General features: G+C 44.9%; 1 protein-coding gene across 1 annotated transcript in view; it reads left to right on the top strand.

Moving 5' to 3' along the window:
• Nucleotides 1-15,446, top strand: part of FAM124A (family with sequence similarity 124 member A) — a 106,388-nt gene extending 90,942 nt beyond the window's left edge. The window contains exon 4 of the mRNA XM_068526886.1: nucleotides 14,637-15,446. Within this exon, the coding sequence (XP_068382987.1) occupies nucleotides 14,637-15,446 (810 nt within the window). The remainder of the gene's footprint in view (nucleotides 1-14,636) is intronic.
• Nucleotides 15,447-17,641: the final 2,195 nt, after the last annotated feature.

Genomic DNA, 17,641 nt, shown 5'->3' with positions numbered 1-17,641 from the left:
TCAAAAGAATAAAATACATAGGAATAAATTTATCCAAGAAGATCAATGATATATACATTGAAAACTGTAAGACTTTGGAGGGAGGAATCAAGATGGCAGAAGAGTAGGATGTGGAGCTTACCTCCTCCCACAAATACATCAGAAAACACCTACAAGTGGAATGATTCACACAGAACATCTACTGAACGCTGGCAGAAGACCTCAGACTTCCAAAAGTCCAAGAAAACCCCCACATAACCAGGCAGGACAAAAGAAAAAAGAAAAAAAAAAAAAAGAGAGGTGGGGGGAGCTTTCCAAGATGGAGGGAGAGTAGGAGGACGTGGAGTTCATCTCTCCCTACAAACACATCAAGAATACATCTACAAATGGAACAATTCTCACAGAGCACTTGCTGAACACTAGCAGAGGACCTCAGACACCTAAAAGGACAAGAAAGATCCCCACATAACCGAGTAGGATGAAAGAAATAAGGTAAAAGGAAGAGGAGAGGAAACAGGATGCAACCTGCACCCCTGGCAGGGAGCTGAAGGTGAGGAGAGGTTCCTGCATCTGGGGAAGACCCCCTCACCACCTGGGAGATCAGCTGGGACAGAAGGGAGCCTCAGGGGCTTGGATGAGAGCCCAGCAACTGGTCTGTGACAGGCAGGACAGAGTGAGACCTACACAGATGGTCCATGCCACAGTTCTGCATGCCCCAGCCTGAGACAGGTGTCCGCTGGTACACATGGGGGCTGGGTGGTGGAACATAGGGTTTGAAGAGCAGACCCGGGGGGGAGACCATTGTTGGCTGTGAGGAGACAGCCTGTGGGGACAGGAGTGAGGAGCTCCACAACTGGGAATGCTCGTGGAGGAAGCCCGGACCACCACAAACGAGAAGCACCATGGTTGAGTGACATGCAAAGGGCAGGGCCACCATCACACCCTCTCTCCTCACACACCAGCCCCTGCCTCCACGGGCACTAGGGAGGGCTCCACCAGAGCCAGCTCACACGCCCCTGCCATCGCCTCCCCTGCAACCCCCCTGCAAGCCTGGGTGACCCGCTCACCCTGATTGCCACCTGATGGGCTTGCATATGTTCCAGTCCCTACCCTAGCACCCTCCCACCTAGGCAGCCTGCTCGCCCCAATCTCTGCCTCGGCTCCTTCCTGCCTGATAGGCTCATGTGCTCCGGCAACCTCTGGAGCGGACTCCAGTGGGAAGAACATAGGCACAGGTGGGGCTGAAACCACACCTGAGCCCCAGGGGCCATGTGACTAAGGAAGAAGAGCTGAAATCTCTCTTCAATGCTGCGTGAACCACGGAGTTACATCTCTGCTGGCAGCTTCCTAAATTCAGCGCCTGTGAAACATGTGAAAGGACAACAAGTGCTCCTGCAGCTGGGATGGGTCTGGCTTCAGCAGCTGTGGGCTTTGTGGGCACATACATACATGTGGGGGTTGGTCCAGGCCAGAATCTGAGCTGCCTCTATAGCTCCCACAGCAGGTCCAGGTGCGTGACTACTGCAGTCCTGGGACCTGACCTCAGTGTATCTGTGCCAGTGACCTGGTGAAAACACCTGAGAGTCACCAGGGCCAGTTGCCAGCATACCCACAGTTAAGGGCAGACTGAGAGCAGTGCCAACAACAGTGTACTTTGTGAGTCTGCACAATGGGCAAAAGGGGGCACAACAGAGCACATTCACAGGTGAACAGCTCCAGAGCAGGCATACTCAGTGGCTTGTCTCCCAGTGGGAGTGCTCCAGTCCCACCTGCCTCACACCGCAGATCAGAAATAGAGCTAAGAAACAAGATCCGAGGGCCTCTACTCTAATAACTAGGGAGCAGACCCCGCCCCTGACAGGGCAGTGACAACCACAGAGCAAAGGGGAGGCCCCGCTCAATATCCAGGGCAGGCTCTGGTTACCATACCACCAATCAAACCCCCTGTCAAGGGGATAATGGCAAAGCCTCTGAACCAGCCTCAGACACCAGAAACAAGGAATTACGATCCTGCAGCCTGTGGAAAGATGACCACAAACACAGTAAGTCTGACAAAATGAAAAGACAAATATGTTGCAGACAAAGGAGCAAGATAAAAACCTACAAGAACAACTAAATGAAGAGAAGGCAATCTACCTGCAAAAGAATTCAGAGTAATGATAGTAAAGATGATCCAAGATTTCAGAAAAAGAATGGAGGTGCAGATCAAGAAGAAACAAGAAACGTTTAACAAAGACCTAGAAGAACTAAAGAACAAACAAACAGAGATGAACAATACAATAACTGAAATGAAAAATGCACAAGAAGGAATCAACAGCAGAATAACTGAGGCAGAAGAATGGATAAGTGACCTAGAAGACAGAATGGTGGAAATCTCTGCCACGGAACAGAATAAAGAATGAAAAAAAAAAAGAGGACAGTCTCTGAGACCTCTGGGACAACACCAACACCAATGCACCAACATTTGACTTATAGGGGTCCCAGAAGAAGAAGAGAAAAAGAAAGGGTCTGAGAAAATAGTTGAAGAGATTATAGTCGAAAACCTCCCTAACATGGGAAAGGAAATAGTCACCCAAGTCTAGGAAGTGCAGAGTCCCATATAAGATAAACCCAAGGAGGAAAACGCCAAGACACGTATTAATCAAACTAACAAAAATTAAATACAAGGAAAAAATATTAAAAGCAGCGAGGGAAAAGCAACAAATACTAGGGAATCCCCATAAGGTTATCAGCTGATTTTTCAGCAGAAATTCTGCAGTCCAGAAGGGAGTGGCATGATATATTTTAAGTGATGAAAGGGAAAAACCTGCAACCAAGACTACTCTACCCAGCAAGGCTCTCATTCAGATTCAGCAAAGAAATTAAACCCTTACAGACAAGCAAAAGCTAAGAGAATTCAGCACCACCACACCAGCTTTACAACAAATGCTAAAGGAACTTCTCTAGGCAGGAAACACAAGAGAACAAAAGAGGAAGGGAAGAAAAACGACCTACAAAAACAAACCCAGTGATCTGTATTTCTGTTTTTGTGCCAGTACCATACTGTCTTGATTACTGTAGCTTTGTAGTATAGTCTGAAGTCAGGGAGCCTGATTTCTCCAGCTCCGTTTTTCTTTCTCAAGATTGCTTTGGCTATTCTGGGTCTTTTGTGTTTCCATACAAATTGTGAAATTTTTTGTTCTAGTTCTGTGAAAAATGCCAGTGGTAGTTTGATAGGGATTGCATTGAATCTGTAGATTGCTTTGGGTAGTATAGTCATTTTCCCACTATTGATTCTTCCAATCCAAGAACATGGTATATATCTCTCCATCTATTTGTATCACCTTTAATTTCTTTCATCAGTGTCTTATAATTTTCTGCATACAGGTCTTTTGTCTCCTTAGGTAGGTTTATTCCTGGGTATTTTATTCTTTTCGTTGCAATGGTAAATGGGAATGTTTTCTTAATTTCCCTTTCAGATTTTTCATCATTAGTGTATAGGAATGCAGCCTCTTCAATAAGTGGTGCTGGGAAAACTGGACAGCTACATGTAAAAGAATGAAATTAGAACACTCCCTAACACCATACACAAAAATAAACTCAGAATGGATTAAAGACCTAAATGTAAGGCCAGACACTATCAAACTCTTAGAGGAAAACATAGGCAGAACACTCTATGACATAAATCACAGCAAGATCCTTTTTGACCCATCTCCTAGGGAAATGGAAACAAAAACAAAAATAAACAAATGGGACCTAATGAAACTTAAAAGCTTTTGCACAGCAAAGGAAACCATAAACAAGACCAAAAGACAACCCTCAGAATGGGAGAAAATATTTGCAAATGAAGCAACTGACAAAGGATTAATCTCCAAAATATACAAGCAGCTCATGCAGCTCAATAACAAAAAAACAAACAACCGAATCCAAAAATGGGCAGAAGACCTAAATAGACATTTCTCCAAAGAAGATATACAGATTGCCAACAAACACACGAAAGAATGCTCAACATCATTAATCATTAGAGAAATGCAAATCAAAACTACAATGAGATATCATCTCACACCGGTCAGAATGGCCATCATCAAAAAATCTAGAAACAATAAATGCTGGAGAGGGTGTGGAGAAAAGGGAACACTCTTGCACTGTTGGTGGGAATGTAAATTGATACGGCCGCTATGGAGAACAGTATGGAGGTTCCTTAAAAAACTAAAAAATAGAACTACCATATGACCCAGCAATCCCACTACTGGGCATATACCCTGAGAAAACCATAACTCAAAAAGAGTCATGTACCACAATGTTCATTGCAGCTCTATTTACAATAACCGGACATGGAAGCAACCTAAGTCTCCATCGACAGATGAATGGATAAAGAAGATGTGGCATATATATACAGTGGAATTGGAATATTACTCAGCCATAAAAAGAAACGAAATTGAGTTATGTGTAATGAGGTGGATGGACTTAGAGTCTGTCATACAGAGTGAAGTAAGTCAGAAAGAGAAAAACAAATACCGTATGCTAACACATATATATGGAATCTAAAAAACAAAAAAAGGTCATGAAGAACCTAGGGGCAAGACGGGAATAAAGACACAGACCTACTAGAGAATGGACTTGAGGACATGGGGAGGGGGAAGGGTAAGCTGGGACAAAATGAGAGAGTGGCATGGACATAGATACACTACCAAATGTAAAATAGATAGCTAGTGGGAAGCAGCCGCATAGCACAGGGAGATCAGCTTGGTGCTTTGTGACCACCTAGAGGTGTGGGATAGGGAGGGTGGGAGGGAGGGAGACACAAGAGGGAAGAGATATGGGGATATATGTATAACTGATTCACTTTGTTATAAAGCAGAAACTAACACACCATTGTAAAGCGATTATACTCCAATAAAGATGTTAAAAAAAGAAAAACCCAAAACAATTAACAAAATGGCAATAGGAAAATACATATTTATAACTACCTTAAATGTAAATGGATTAAGTGCTCCAACCAAAAGACACAGACTGGATGAATGGATATAAAAACAAAACCTGTATATATGCTGTCTACAAGAGACCCACTTCAGACCTAAGGACACATACAGACAAAGTGAGGGGTTGGAAAAAGATATTCCATGCAAATGGAAATCAAAAGAAAGCTGGAGTAGTAATACTCATATCAGACAAAATAGACTTTAAAGACTGTTACAAGAGATAAGGAAGGACACTACGTAATGTTCAAGGGATCAATCCAAGAAGAAGATATAACAATTGTAAATATATATGCACCCAACATAGGAGCACCTCAATACATAAGGCAACTGCTAACAGCCATAAAAGGAGAAATTGACAGTAACACAATAATAGTGGGGGACTTTAACACCCCACTTGTACCAATGGACAGATCATCCAGACAGAAAATTAATAAGGAAACATAAGCCTTAAATGACACATTAGACCAGATAGACTTAATTGATATTTATAGGAAAGTCCATCCAAAAGCAGCAGAATACACTTTCTTCTCAAGTGTACACAGAACATTCCCCAGGATAGATCACATCTTGGATCACAAATCAAGCTTCAGTAAATTTAAGAAAATTGAAATCATATCAAGCATCCTTTTCGACCACAATGCTATGAGATTAGAAATCAATTACAGCAAAAAAAAAAAACTGCAAAAAACACAAACACATGGAGGCTAAACAATATGTTACTAAATAACCAGTTGATCACTGAAGAAATCAAAGAGGAAATCAGAAAATACCTAGAGACAAGTGATAACGAAAACACAATGATCCAAAACCTATGGGATGCAGCAAAAGCAGTTCTAAGAGGGGAGTTTATAGCAATACAGTCTTACCTCAAAAAATAAGAAAAATCTCTAACAACCTAACCTTACACCTAAAGCAACTAGAGAAAGAAGAACAAACAAAACCCAAAATTAGTAGAAGGAAAGAAATCATAAAGATCAGAGCAGAAATCAATGAATTAAGAGATAAAGAAAACAATAGCAAAGATCAATAAAACTAAAAGCTGCTTCTCTGAGAAGGTGAACAATATTGATAAACCTTTAGCCATACCCATCAAGAAAAAAAGGGAGAGGACTCAAATCAATAAAATGAGAAATGAAAAAGGAGAAGTCACAATGGACACCACAGAAATAGAAAGGATCATAAGAGATTACTACAAGCAACTATACACCAAGAGAACGGTCAAATTCTTAGAAGGGTACAACCTTCCAAGACTGAACCAGGAAGAAATAGAAAATATGAACAGACCAATCACAAGTACTGAAATTGAAACTGTGATAAAGTCTTCCAACAAACGAAAGTCCAGGACCAGATGCCTTCACAGACGAATTCTATCAAACATTTAGAGAAGAGTTAACAACTACCCTTCTGAAACTCTTCCAAAAAATTGCAGGGGAAGGAACACTCCCAAACTCAGTCTATGAGGCCACCCACTCTGATACCAAAACCAGACAAAGATGTCACAAAGAAAGAAAACTACAGGCCAATGTCACTGATGAACATAGATGCAAAATCCTCAAGAAAATACTAGCAAACAGAACCCAGCGGCACATTAAAAGGATCATACACCACGATCAAGTGGGGTTTATCCCAGGAATGCAAGGATTCTTCAATATACACAGATGAATCAATGTGATACACCATATTAACAAACTGAAGGATAAAAGCCATAGGATCATCTCAACAGATGCAGAAAAAGCTTTTGACAAAATTCAACACCCATTTATGATAAAAAACCCTCCAGAAAGTAGGCATAGAGGGAACTTACCGCAACATAATAAAGGCCATATATGACAAACCCACAGCCAACATCATCCTCAATGGTGAAAAACTGAAACCATTTCCACTAAGATCAGGAACAAGACAAGGTTGCCCACTCTCACCACTATTATTCAACATAGTTTTGGAAGTTTTAGCCACAGCAATCAGAGAAGAAAAAGTAATAAAAAGAATCCAAGTCAGAAAAGAAGAAGTAAACCTGTCACTGTTTGCAGGTGACATGATACTACGTGTAGAGAGTCCTAAGGATGCTACCAGAAAGCTTACACCATATACAAAAATCAACTCAAAATGGATGAAAGACTTGAACATGAGACTTGAAACCATAAAACTCCTAGAAGAAAACATAGGTGATACGCTCCTTGAGATTGTTTTTGGTGTCAAATCCAAATTATTGTCACCAAGACCAAAGGCAAAAGAAGCAAAAAATAAACAAGTGGGACTACATCAAACTAAAAATCTCTTGTACAGCAAAGGAAACCATCAACAAAATGAAAAGGCCACCTACCAAATGGAAGAAAATATTTGCAAATCATAGATCTGATAAGGGGTTAATATCCAAAAAAAATTAAAGAATTCATACAACTCAATAGTAAAAAAGCAAACAACTTGATTAAAATGTGGGCTGAAAGTCTGAATAGACATTGTTCCACAGAATACATACAGATGGCCAACAGGTAAGAAATGATATTCAACATCACTAATAATCAGGGAAATGCAAATCTAAACCACAAAGGGGTTTAGATACCACCTTATAACTGTTAGATGGCTTTTATCAAACAGATAAGAAATATTAAGTCTTGGTGAGAATGTGGAGAAAAGGGAACCCTTGTGCACCGTTGGTAGGACTGTAAATTGGTGTGGCCACTATGGAAAAAGGTGTGGAGGTTCCTCAAAAAATAAAAATAGAACTACCATATGATCCAGCAGTTTTAATTCTGTGTGTTTATCTGAAGGAAATGAAAACACTAACTTGAGAAGATATTTGCACTCTCCATGTTGATTGTAGCATTATTTACAATAGTCTAGACATGGAAGCAACCTAAGGGTCCATCTATGGATGAATGGAGAAGATGTGGTGTGTGTGTATACACACACACACACACAGTAGAGTATTATTCAGCTATAAAAAAGAATGAAATCCTGTCATTTGTGACAACATGGATGTACCTTGAAGGCATTATGCAAAATAAGCCAGAGAAGGACAGATACCATATGATCTCACTTCTATGTGAAATTAAAACAACAACAACAACAACAAAATACCTAACTCATAGATTCAGAGAAGAGACTGGTGGTTGTTATGGGTGGGTGATCAAAAGGTACAAACTTCCAGGACTTCCCTGGCGGTCCAGTGGTTAAGACTCTGCACTTCCATTGCAGCGGGCCAGGGTTCGATCCCTGGTCAGGGAACTAAGATCCCACATGCTGCACAGTGCAGCAAAAAAAAAAAAAAAAAAAAAAAGCCAAAAGTTACAAACTTCCAATTATAGAATTAATAAATCTGGCGATTTAATGTACAGCTTGGTGACTATAGTTAACAATACTGTTTTGTATATTGAAAGTTGATGGGAGAGTAGATTTAAAGTTATCACTGCAAGAAAAAAACATAACTATATGTGGTAATGGATTAACTAGACTTATTGTGATCATTTCACAGTATATACAAATAATGAATCAATATGTTGTACCCCTGAGACTAATATATGTTATATGTCAATTATATTTCAATAAAAATTTTAATTAAATTTAAAAAAAAATTTTGAAGACAACATAGGCTTTTTCTGGGGGTAGTACTCTTAGTGGGTATATGAAACCTACCCAGAGGACAGTGAAAGGAGAAGCAAAATATGATGCTTTTATTTAGAACAAAAATCTGGTTTCTCATGTGAACCCGTTGCCCAATTTCCTTGAGACTGCTCCTAATTCTTATCAGTCCCTGGGTTAAAAGGTCTTTTGCTGGCTCATTGCGTAACGGACAGTGCCACACTGGTTGTGTTTCTGCCCAGGACAGAACAGGAGGAAATGACCTCTCTTGGAAAGAGGAGGCGTGAGGGTGAGAGAAAATGCCCTGACCATGATCGACCCATGAGACACCGCCCAGGCTTACTGGGTCAGGGACAGAATCACCATTCCTAGGGATTCTATCCGTGTGTCTGCTGAGACACCCTGAGCCTTGAAAAAGGCCTCTTTACTCCTTCCATTGCAAACTGCCCAGGCTCGAAGTTCCATGTGAAGGCTCATGGGTCACTTACTGCATTTCAGCTTTTTGGTGATTTCAGGGACACAACCAGATCTTCCTGGCTGGTTGCCTTTAGGCAGAGTCATTGATGTAATGCTACTGTGTTCCTTAGAGAAAGTTCCATAAACAGCAAAGAGGGAACTACTGGATTCCAGTGAGTCAGCTAGCCTGCACTGCTTCAAAGAGAAGCAAAGGAAGCCGTCCTCAAGGTACATTGCTGCTGTCACTTGGAGAAGCTCCAGAGGGCAGCCCTGAGAGCTGAAAGCTGGGGGAGGAAGGAGGTTTTTCCTGAGTGTTGTCTCACTCTGGAAAAGTCCACTGGGGAAGAGCTTCTCGAAACATCTTTGATGGTTCACTCTCAGATTCCAGTGTTCCTGGTCAAGTCAGACAGGCAGACAGGAAAGGTCAGAAATAGAGCCATCGCCATGGGAAGGACACAAAAAGAAGGGCCATCCTTTGCACATGTGAGTTGTCATTAGACAGACAAGACCCTGATTTTAGAAGCTGACTTCTCTGCCTCCAGGCAGGGCTGGAGAAAACCACCAGATCTGCTGCAGGCACATCCCACAGGCACAGCAGCCCTGGGCAGACCCCGGGAGCAGGGGCTGTGAAGCCTCGCAGCCACCCTCCTCCAACTCCCCACCCCAGGATCCTGCATCTTCACCGGCCAACGCTGTGCCAACTGGAACCCCACCTGCCCAGCAGGCACTTCTACGGTGCACGTGGGCACCCATCCAGTGAAAAACACTGGGTACCACCCTCTCTTCAAAGCAGATATTAGGATTTATCTGGACTCCTGCCTTCACGATGCAGTAAAAAAAAAAAAATAAGAGCACAGTGATGAAAATGTCTGCGAAACCACCAAGAATTCGTCCTCTGCTAGTTGTTCCTGATTTTAAGTCTAATTTAACACCGCTCTGTCTCTGACAGTGGAAAGCTTTAGACGTCCTCAAACAGTTCCTCAAGTGGGAACCTTGGCCTTTTGCTTCTCGTGGAGCAGTATTCACAGAGGCTTCCTCTTTCAGGCAGACTCAGACTGCAAGCACTGCTCACCCAGAGCATGCCCCTCGAATAAGACTCCGGACGTGCAAGTTACAGGGTGGTACACACTTATCGGGGCACCCAGGGGACTCAGCCCTTGGGAGAAATAAGATAGACGTCTTAACTAATAAACACTGTCCCCCCACTGGAAGCAGCCTCTGTACCTGAGGACTTCCTTCTCTAAAGAGCCTCATGACTTACCTTCTCTCTTATTTAGCCGAACTCAAATGACTGAGAAAACTGGTTTGTCTCTTCAACAGCCGCTCAGCTTGTCACACCTCCCAGGTACACATGGGCCTTCTGAAGTCACTCCTTACCCCATCCCAAAGCTGTGACCCTTCAGTCATGCTTAAGTTCCTGCTGTGTATTGGGTACTGGTCGGGGTATGTGCTGAGCAAGATCTCCCTCGTGAAGCACAGAGCCTTGCAGAGAAGATGGATCACTAACCAGAGAAGTACAGCACAGAGCCAGAATGGCTGGGTTGGGAGTTCAGGGGATGCTGGAGCACAGAGCAGCAAGCCCTGGTGAGTGGGTCATACCCCAGGAGGAACGAGCTTGGCTCAGCACCTTCCTTGCCATATTCAGCGAGGTCCCCATGCACATAAAATGCACATAGAATGGCCTTGTAGAGTGTGATCTTTACGAGAACCATATCTTATAACCTGTACTAAAAACATTTTACATCATATTCTTTAAGAATCTATAATTTAGACCGTCAGAAATCTCCGTAATTGCTGCTCTTGACCTTCAGCTCCTTAAACCACCCTTAGCAGAACAGCTTGAGAATTTCATTATGCTGTACAGAGCCTGTTGGGCAGGAAGACAGCAGGTCACAGGGACAAACACACACCCCACACACAGAATTAGAGACTGAGCATTAAGAAGAGGATCAGTAACCCTCCCAGACTTCAGACAATACTACAAAGCTACAGTAATCAAAACAGCATGGTATTGGCACAAAAACAGACATACGGATCAATGGAACAGAATAGAGACCCCAGAAATAAACCCACACACCTACCATCAATTAGGCTTCGACAAAGGAGGCAAGAATATACAATGGAAAAAAGCAAGTAGTGTTGCGAAAGCTAGACAGCTGCATGTAAACCCCCTCACACCATACAAAAAAACCCAAAATGGCTTAAAGACTTAAATATAACACATATAACACATGACACCATAAAACACCTAGAAGAGAACATAGGCAAAACATCCTCTGACATAAATCGTACCAATGTTTTCTTAGGTCAGTCTCCAAAGGCAATAGAAGTAAAAGCAAAAATAAACAAATGAGACCTAATCAAACTTACAAGCTTTTGCACAGCAAAGGAAATCATAAACAAAACGAAAAGACAACCCACAGGCTGGGAGAAAATATTTGCAAACGATGCAACTGACAAGGGATTAATCTCCAAAATATACAAACAGCTCATACAACTCAATAACAAAAGAACGAACAACCCAATCAAAAAAATGGGCAGAAGACCTAAAGAGACATTTCTCCAAGGAAGACATACACATGACCAACAGGCACATGAAAAGATGTTCAACATCGCTAATTATTAGAGAAATGCAAATCAAAACTACACTGAGGTATCACCTCATACCAGTCAGAATAACCATCATCAAAAAGTCTACAAATAATAAATGCTAGAGAAGGTGTGGAGAAAGGGGAACCCTCCTATACCATGGGGAGGAATGTAAATTGGTGCAGCCACTATGGAAAACAGTATGGAGGTTCCTTAAAAAGCTAAAAATAGAGCTACCATATGATCCAGCACTCCTGGGCATGTATCCGGAGAAAACCGTCATTCGAAAAGATAAATCCACCCCTATGTTCACAGCAGCACTATTTACAATAGCCAAGACATGGAAGCAACCAAAGTGTCCATCGATAGATGAATGGATAAAGAAGATGTGGTACATATACACAATGGAATATTACTCGGCCATAAAAAAAGAATGAAATAATGCCATTTGCAGCAACATTGATGAACCTAGAGATTATCATACTAAGTCAGACGGAGAAAGACAAATATCATATGCTATCCCTTATGAGTGGAATCTAAAATATGATACAAATGAACTTACCTGCAAAACAGAAACAGACTCACTGACATAGAAAACAACTTATGGTTTACCAAAGGGGAAAGGCAAGAGGGACGGATAAATTAGGAGTTTGGGATTAGCAGATACACACTACCATCTATAAAGTAGATGAACAACAAGGATTTACTGTGTAGCATAGTGAACTATATTCAGTATCTTGTGATAACCAACATGGAAAAGAATCTGAAAAAGAATATACAGAGGGAGAGGGAGCTTGTGCACACAACAGCACGCCCCTGACAAGGCTCCTCTCACTTCTCAGGGCTCGCCTCTTGTTTTGGTTCATGCCCCCAGCCTCTGCTCAGGCTGTCTCTGTGCCTGTGTGCCTTTCCATGCCACGCCCACTGCCCTCCGGTTGGCAAACCCCTCTTCCACTTCCAAGATTTTGTCCAGTCGTGACTTCAAGGCAAGCTTTTTCTACCCTCTCCCCGTGCTGCCTCACCCCCTCTGTAAAATCAACCCCTCCCACCTTGGTGCCCCAAACGCCCCCATTAGATCGCCGCTCACTTTATCATTGTGGCTCACTTTATTACACTTGACCGTTGTATTGTTAATTGTGGGGGGCTAAGATCGTGTCTTATTCAAAATTATCTGTGCCTGGTCCTCCAGACCTTTTTCACATCAGAGCACATAGGAAACGATAATATTTCTGTGGTACGAGAGGCTGCTGGTGACAGAGATCAGTCCTCAGCACACCTTTATAACCCAGGCAAAGCTAAAACACACCAGTTGAGGAGCTCTGCTTAAAAGACTCTCAGTTAATGTTGATTGAAAATGAGTCAGTCAGTCTGTTTATAGGATTAAGAGATATCTGGAACTAGGCAAAAAAGATCTAAGAAATCAGTGAAAGGAATGGTCCTATAGAAAAAAACATAATCAAGAGTGAACATGGCCCCAGCAGAAGGATAATTATGTGGATTTCTTACCCAGATGGTCAGGGTCTCCTTGACCCATACTAGACTCCATCCCCAAGCTGACCTACAGCACTGCTTTCCAGGCACCTGGTCTGTAATCAAGCCAAGCTGCTTGCTCCCCGCCCCCTGCAGCTCCCTTGCTTACCTGCCAACAGTCAGCGCCCGTTTGTCTTGGCCTCTCTCTCTCCAGCACAGCCTCCTCTCCACGCGTGCCACCCGCTAGGACGCCAGCCGCCCATCTCCATGGCCACCTCCAACTGAAGACTCCTGTGCTCCCGCGGGCAGGCACGGCCTCTCCCTCTTCGCCCTAGTATTGTGCCTGTCATCACACGTCCTCGTCTGAGTTCTTTTTGTCTCCGATCCTGTCAATGAGATATAAGTTTCATGTGGTTGAGGACAGTCCTTCTCATTGTAGTTTCTCCTCCTTTACCTGTAATAGGTACAAATAAGTGTATATTGCATTGGATAAAATTTCCCAGGTGGCTGTGAAAAAACCAGGTTCCTGTCTAACAGGGAGGTGGGGGACTTGGCTGTCCAGGGAAAAGCCAGCGTCTCATAGCCTGCCGGGTGCCAGGAAATACCCCTTATAGTAAACTGCACTCAGCCCTCTTATTTCAGGGATTCATAAGTCAGGTAATCCTATACAAAGCAGAGCCAGACCCACTGTCCCCAGATCCATTATCTGGGTAGTAAGTAATCCAGACTTTGGCCTGCAGGCCTGGTGAGCCAGACCAGGGGGAGAACCTGAGAGCAGCAGCCCCAGGGGGGCATGAGCGTCGGAAGTGAAGCCCCAGTTCTGTGCAGCAGAAACAGCTTCCTGCAGAGCTGCAGGGAAGGTCGGGGAGACTAGGAGGACAGGGCTGAGTGTTAAACGGTGAAACTGCCCGTCCAAGCCCTGTGGGGCATCCACGGGATTAGTCAGTAGTCGGCTACCCCCTTTCCCATACAGTTTCTGAAAGGCAAAATAGAGGAGTATCGTGGAGTTCCTTAGAGCAAGTAAATAAATGCCAATTTCCTGACAGCCCTGCACTCTTTGAAGATTTACTGCCCTGAATCACAGGCCACCCCTAGGATGTGTCCTGATGTTCACACGTGCGCTGGAGTCAAGTCCCATCCCGATCCTTCCATCCTGCCGTCAGTAGTATTTCCAAACAGTGGGGCTTTGGTTGGAGGGAGAGAAACCCTTCAAGCAACCTTTTTGCACTGAATGGTAATTCTTGTCTCCCCTCTCCTGCTCAGCCAGGCCTCACGCTCGCGGCTAATCTGTTGAGCCTCCTTGCGTGTGCACTGGAACACGTACCGTTCCCTGTCGTGACAAGGGACTGCCTCTCCCCCTGGGTTCGGGGATGTCTGCTCAGACTGAGAAGTCTGATCTGTATTCCCCCAAGCTCCGCTACCTCTGTCTTTGCTTTAGAATGTGGAGAATGAAATCTCTGTTAATGCTTTATTGCCGAGACATTGCTGGAAGTTTCCAGTCATCAGGAAGTGTGTCTCACGTTCTGTTAACAGCGGAATCCCCGGCCCCGGTGACCGGCCAGTCCTGCACTGATGTGACATGCCCTCTTCCCCCTGCAGGCACAGAGGGTACACAGGAAGTGCCCTAAACCCAGCAGAGCTCACCATGCCTCAGAGCAGAAAGCTGGGTCCGCGCCTTCTCCGAGTGCCGCTGCACAGAGCCGGGCCCCTGGCAGCGGCCCGCAGCCCCCGACGGACACTTCAGACCTGGGGCTCGGCCAGACAGGCCTGCCTACCCGGCAGCCGCAGGACTTCACCAGACCAGCCGGCAGCCCTCCCAGCCTGCCCTGGTCTGTCCAGAGAAGCAAGTCCTTGTTTTGTTTGCCCACGGGAGACCCCTCCCCGGCCTCCTCAGCCGAACCACCGTGGTTTGCAAACACAGACGGCCCGGGGCAGAGGGCGTCGGAGCGGAGGCACGGCCACCTCCTCTCCATCGATGACTTAGAGGGGGCCCAGGAGACGGACGTGGACACGGGGCTGCGGCTCTCCTCCTCCGACCTGTCCGTGGTCTCTGCGAACTCTGCGCCCAGCAGGTTCTGCAGCCCCACGGAAACACTGCTCCCCTCCGAAAGATGCAGCAGCCTCTGGTCAGAGCGCAGGGCTTCCAGAGAAGGACCCCTGCCCGCTGGGGGCGGCGTGACCACAGAGGCCTCCTGGGCTGCCCTCCCTCTGTCCACCAAAGGGCCTTCCAGCTCCTCGGCCACAGCTGTCACCGCTTCCCCAGCCTCCGACACCTCCTGGCTCACAGAGTCACCCCCAGAACTCCCTTATGATGCTCCCGACGCCCAGCAGACTGGCAGAGGCGTCCTACCACCCTCAGTGCTGGCCGGACGCGGGGGCAGCGACGTGGAGGAGGAATTCTACATCTGAACGCACCCCACTCTTGTCTTTCAGACCCACAGGCTCAGGTGCCCCTGCCCCTCTGGGGTCTGCACGCCACCCGTGTTCTCAGCCCCGCTTCCCCAGGTCCCTCCGGAATCTAATTCTCTGTCTCATGGGGTCGTCACTAGCACGTTTGACACACCACCCATTCTCACCTGCGAGGTGGTGGGCTCAGTGGAAAAATACTGGGATTTTTATGCAAATAAATTCTCAACAAACTTAAGGCATAAAATATATGTTTTGAATACTCAGTCCCATTTGAGATATGGTTTGGTGCACTTATTTAAATGCTTCGTATAATTATTTGAAATGGAAAGAAAACCTAGTCAGCTGGAGCTGATTTGACAATTTTTCATGCTGGGAAGGAAAAACAATTAAAGCCAAAAAACGTTGGATGTGAGAAAGATACCAAGTCACTTGTATGAGAGATTAGTGCACAGAATTCCACCTTACTGGATTCTCCATATCTGTTTACCTTACCAGGGAGCAGTGGCCCTGAGAATTTCCAGGTACCGTTACGGTGAAAGGAGTCACCTTGATAAAACAGTAAACTTACATCAGACTACAGTGATACCTCACTTTGATGCCACGCAACATCTGCATTTGTGCAAAAGTAGCTACTATGCTTTATAGAGATTCAGCCTGAGTTAACAGACTCTTGGTGCATTTATAATACGATTTTGAGTTCCAAAAACTAGATTTGCATACATCTTTCAAACATATTCACTGTAACAGTTGGGGGTCTACAGAAGACTCCACTACCTAGATTTGTCTGGATCAATGAGGAAGAATCGTTCTTGGAGTTACAGAATAGTAGGGTATTAGACATAGTGGGTAGGTATTCTTAAGTTGCTTCAATTTTTAAAACCACAATCCAAGGGCTATATATACACAGGTCTATGTAAATGACAGGAGCCACATTTTATACTGCTTTCTCCAGTAAACATGCATCATCCCACACCCTTTTTCATTTTTAAATAATTCATAACAATTTTAACTGGCATTTTGATTGCACAGGTTAATAAATGCACTCCCCTCTTCTCCAAGCGGGAAGCTTTACACAAAATGCTGTCCTGAACCAACACTGCTGCACGCGTGCATAGGAGCCTTAATTAAAGCTGGAGCTCTAACCTGACCTTGGCCTTTCCTGCCATTGCCTGCTTCTGTCACAGCGTGGACAGTATTTACATCTCACCTCTCTCCCACTCCAGTAAGGGTATGTTTACAATTCCAGCCTCTACAGTGCCAAGTGCTGGCGTCGGGGACAACGCCAAGCTGTCCCTAGTTGCTGTATACCTTTGGGGAAGAAGGGCGTAGACTTGCCTTGCTTACGTCCCACTCTGGTGCTCCCTGCCTGAATGACTCATGGCCCAGTTTACCCCTCTCTGGAAGCGCCCACACCAGCCCAGACACAGCTCCAGAATCCTCTTCAACACAGCCCTTCCGGCAGCCGTTACCAGCCATCAGACTCGAGCTGAAGCCTCAGGTCTTTGCCATCCCTGTAATGAGAACCTTACCTCCTACCCCGAACATCCCACATATTCCAGGGCTCCGAATTACAATATTCTGCTCCGCTTTAAGTAAATAAAAGTATGGTCTTCTATAATTCTAGACCAGGAGTGAGCAAACTTTTTTTTAAAGGGCTAAATAATAAATACTTCCGGCTTTGCCAGCCATACGGTCATCTGTCATTACCGTGTGAAAGCAGCCTATGATATATAAATGAATGGGAGCGGCTGAGTTCCAAGAAAATTTATTTTACAATAACGGGTGGAGGGTCGGATTTGGCCCAAAGGTCGTAGCTTGCCAACCCTTGTGCTAGACTGACGTTGATTTGAGATCTCAGCCACGGTCAACGATAAAGAACAGAGGGTTGCATCCCTCTGCTGCTGTGGTGCCCGAGACCAAGAAAATACACTCTAGGGGCCACACTGGTGACTACAGAACCACAGGGCTCAGAGCTGCCTGGGGCTTCTTTCTGCAGAGATAATGCCTAGAAGGCCGCTGCCTGCCCACCTGCTGCCCGGAAATGTGATTCACAGACAGGTGCTGATAATGCAAAACAACACGCTAATCACTCAGGGCGCCGACGCAGCCCCAAGGAGCGGGAGACAAGCTCAGGGTAGCAAAAGTCACCGAGGCATCCACGAGTAGACCCACGGCCAGGTGATGGCTCCTCCTGT

Source organism: Eschrichtius robustus, chromosome 18, assembly GCF_028021215.1.
Source record: "Eschrichtius robustus isolate mEscRob2 chromosome 18, mEscRob2.pri, whole genome shotgun sequence".
Classification (NCBI taxonomy): domain Eukaryota; kingdom Metazoa; phylum Chordata; class Mammalia; order Artiodactyla; family Eschrichtiidae; genus Eschrichtius; species Eschrichtius robustus.
This window is presented reverse-complemented; position numbering and strand designations above follow the sequence as displayed.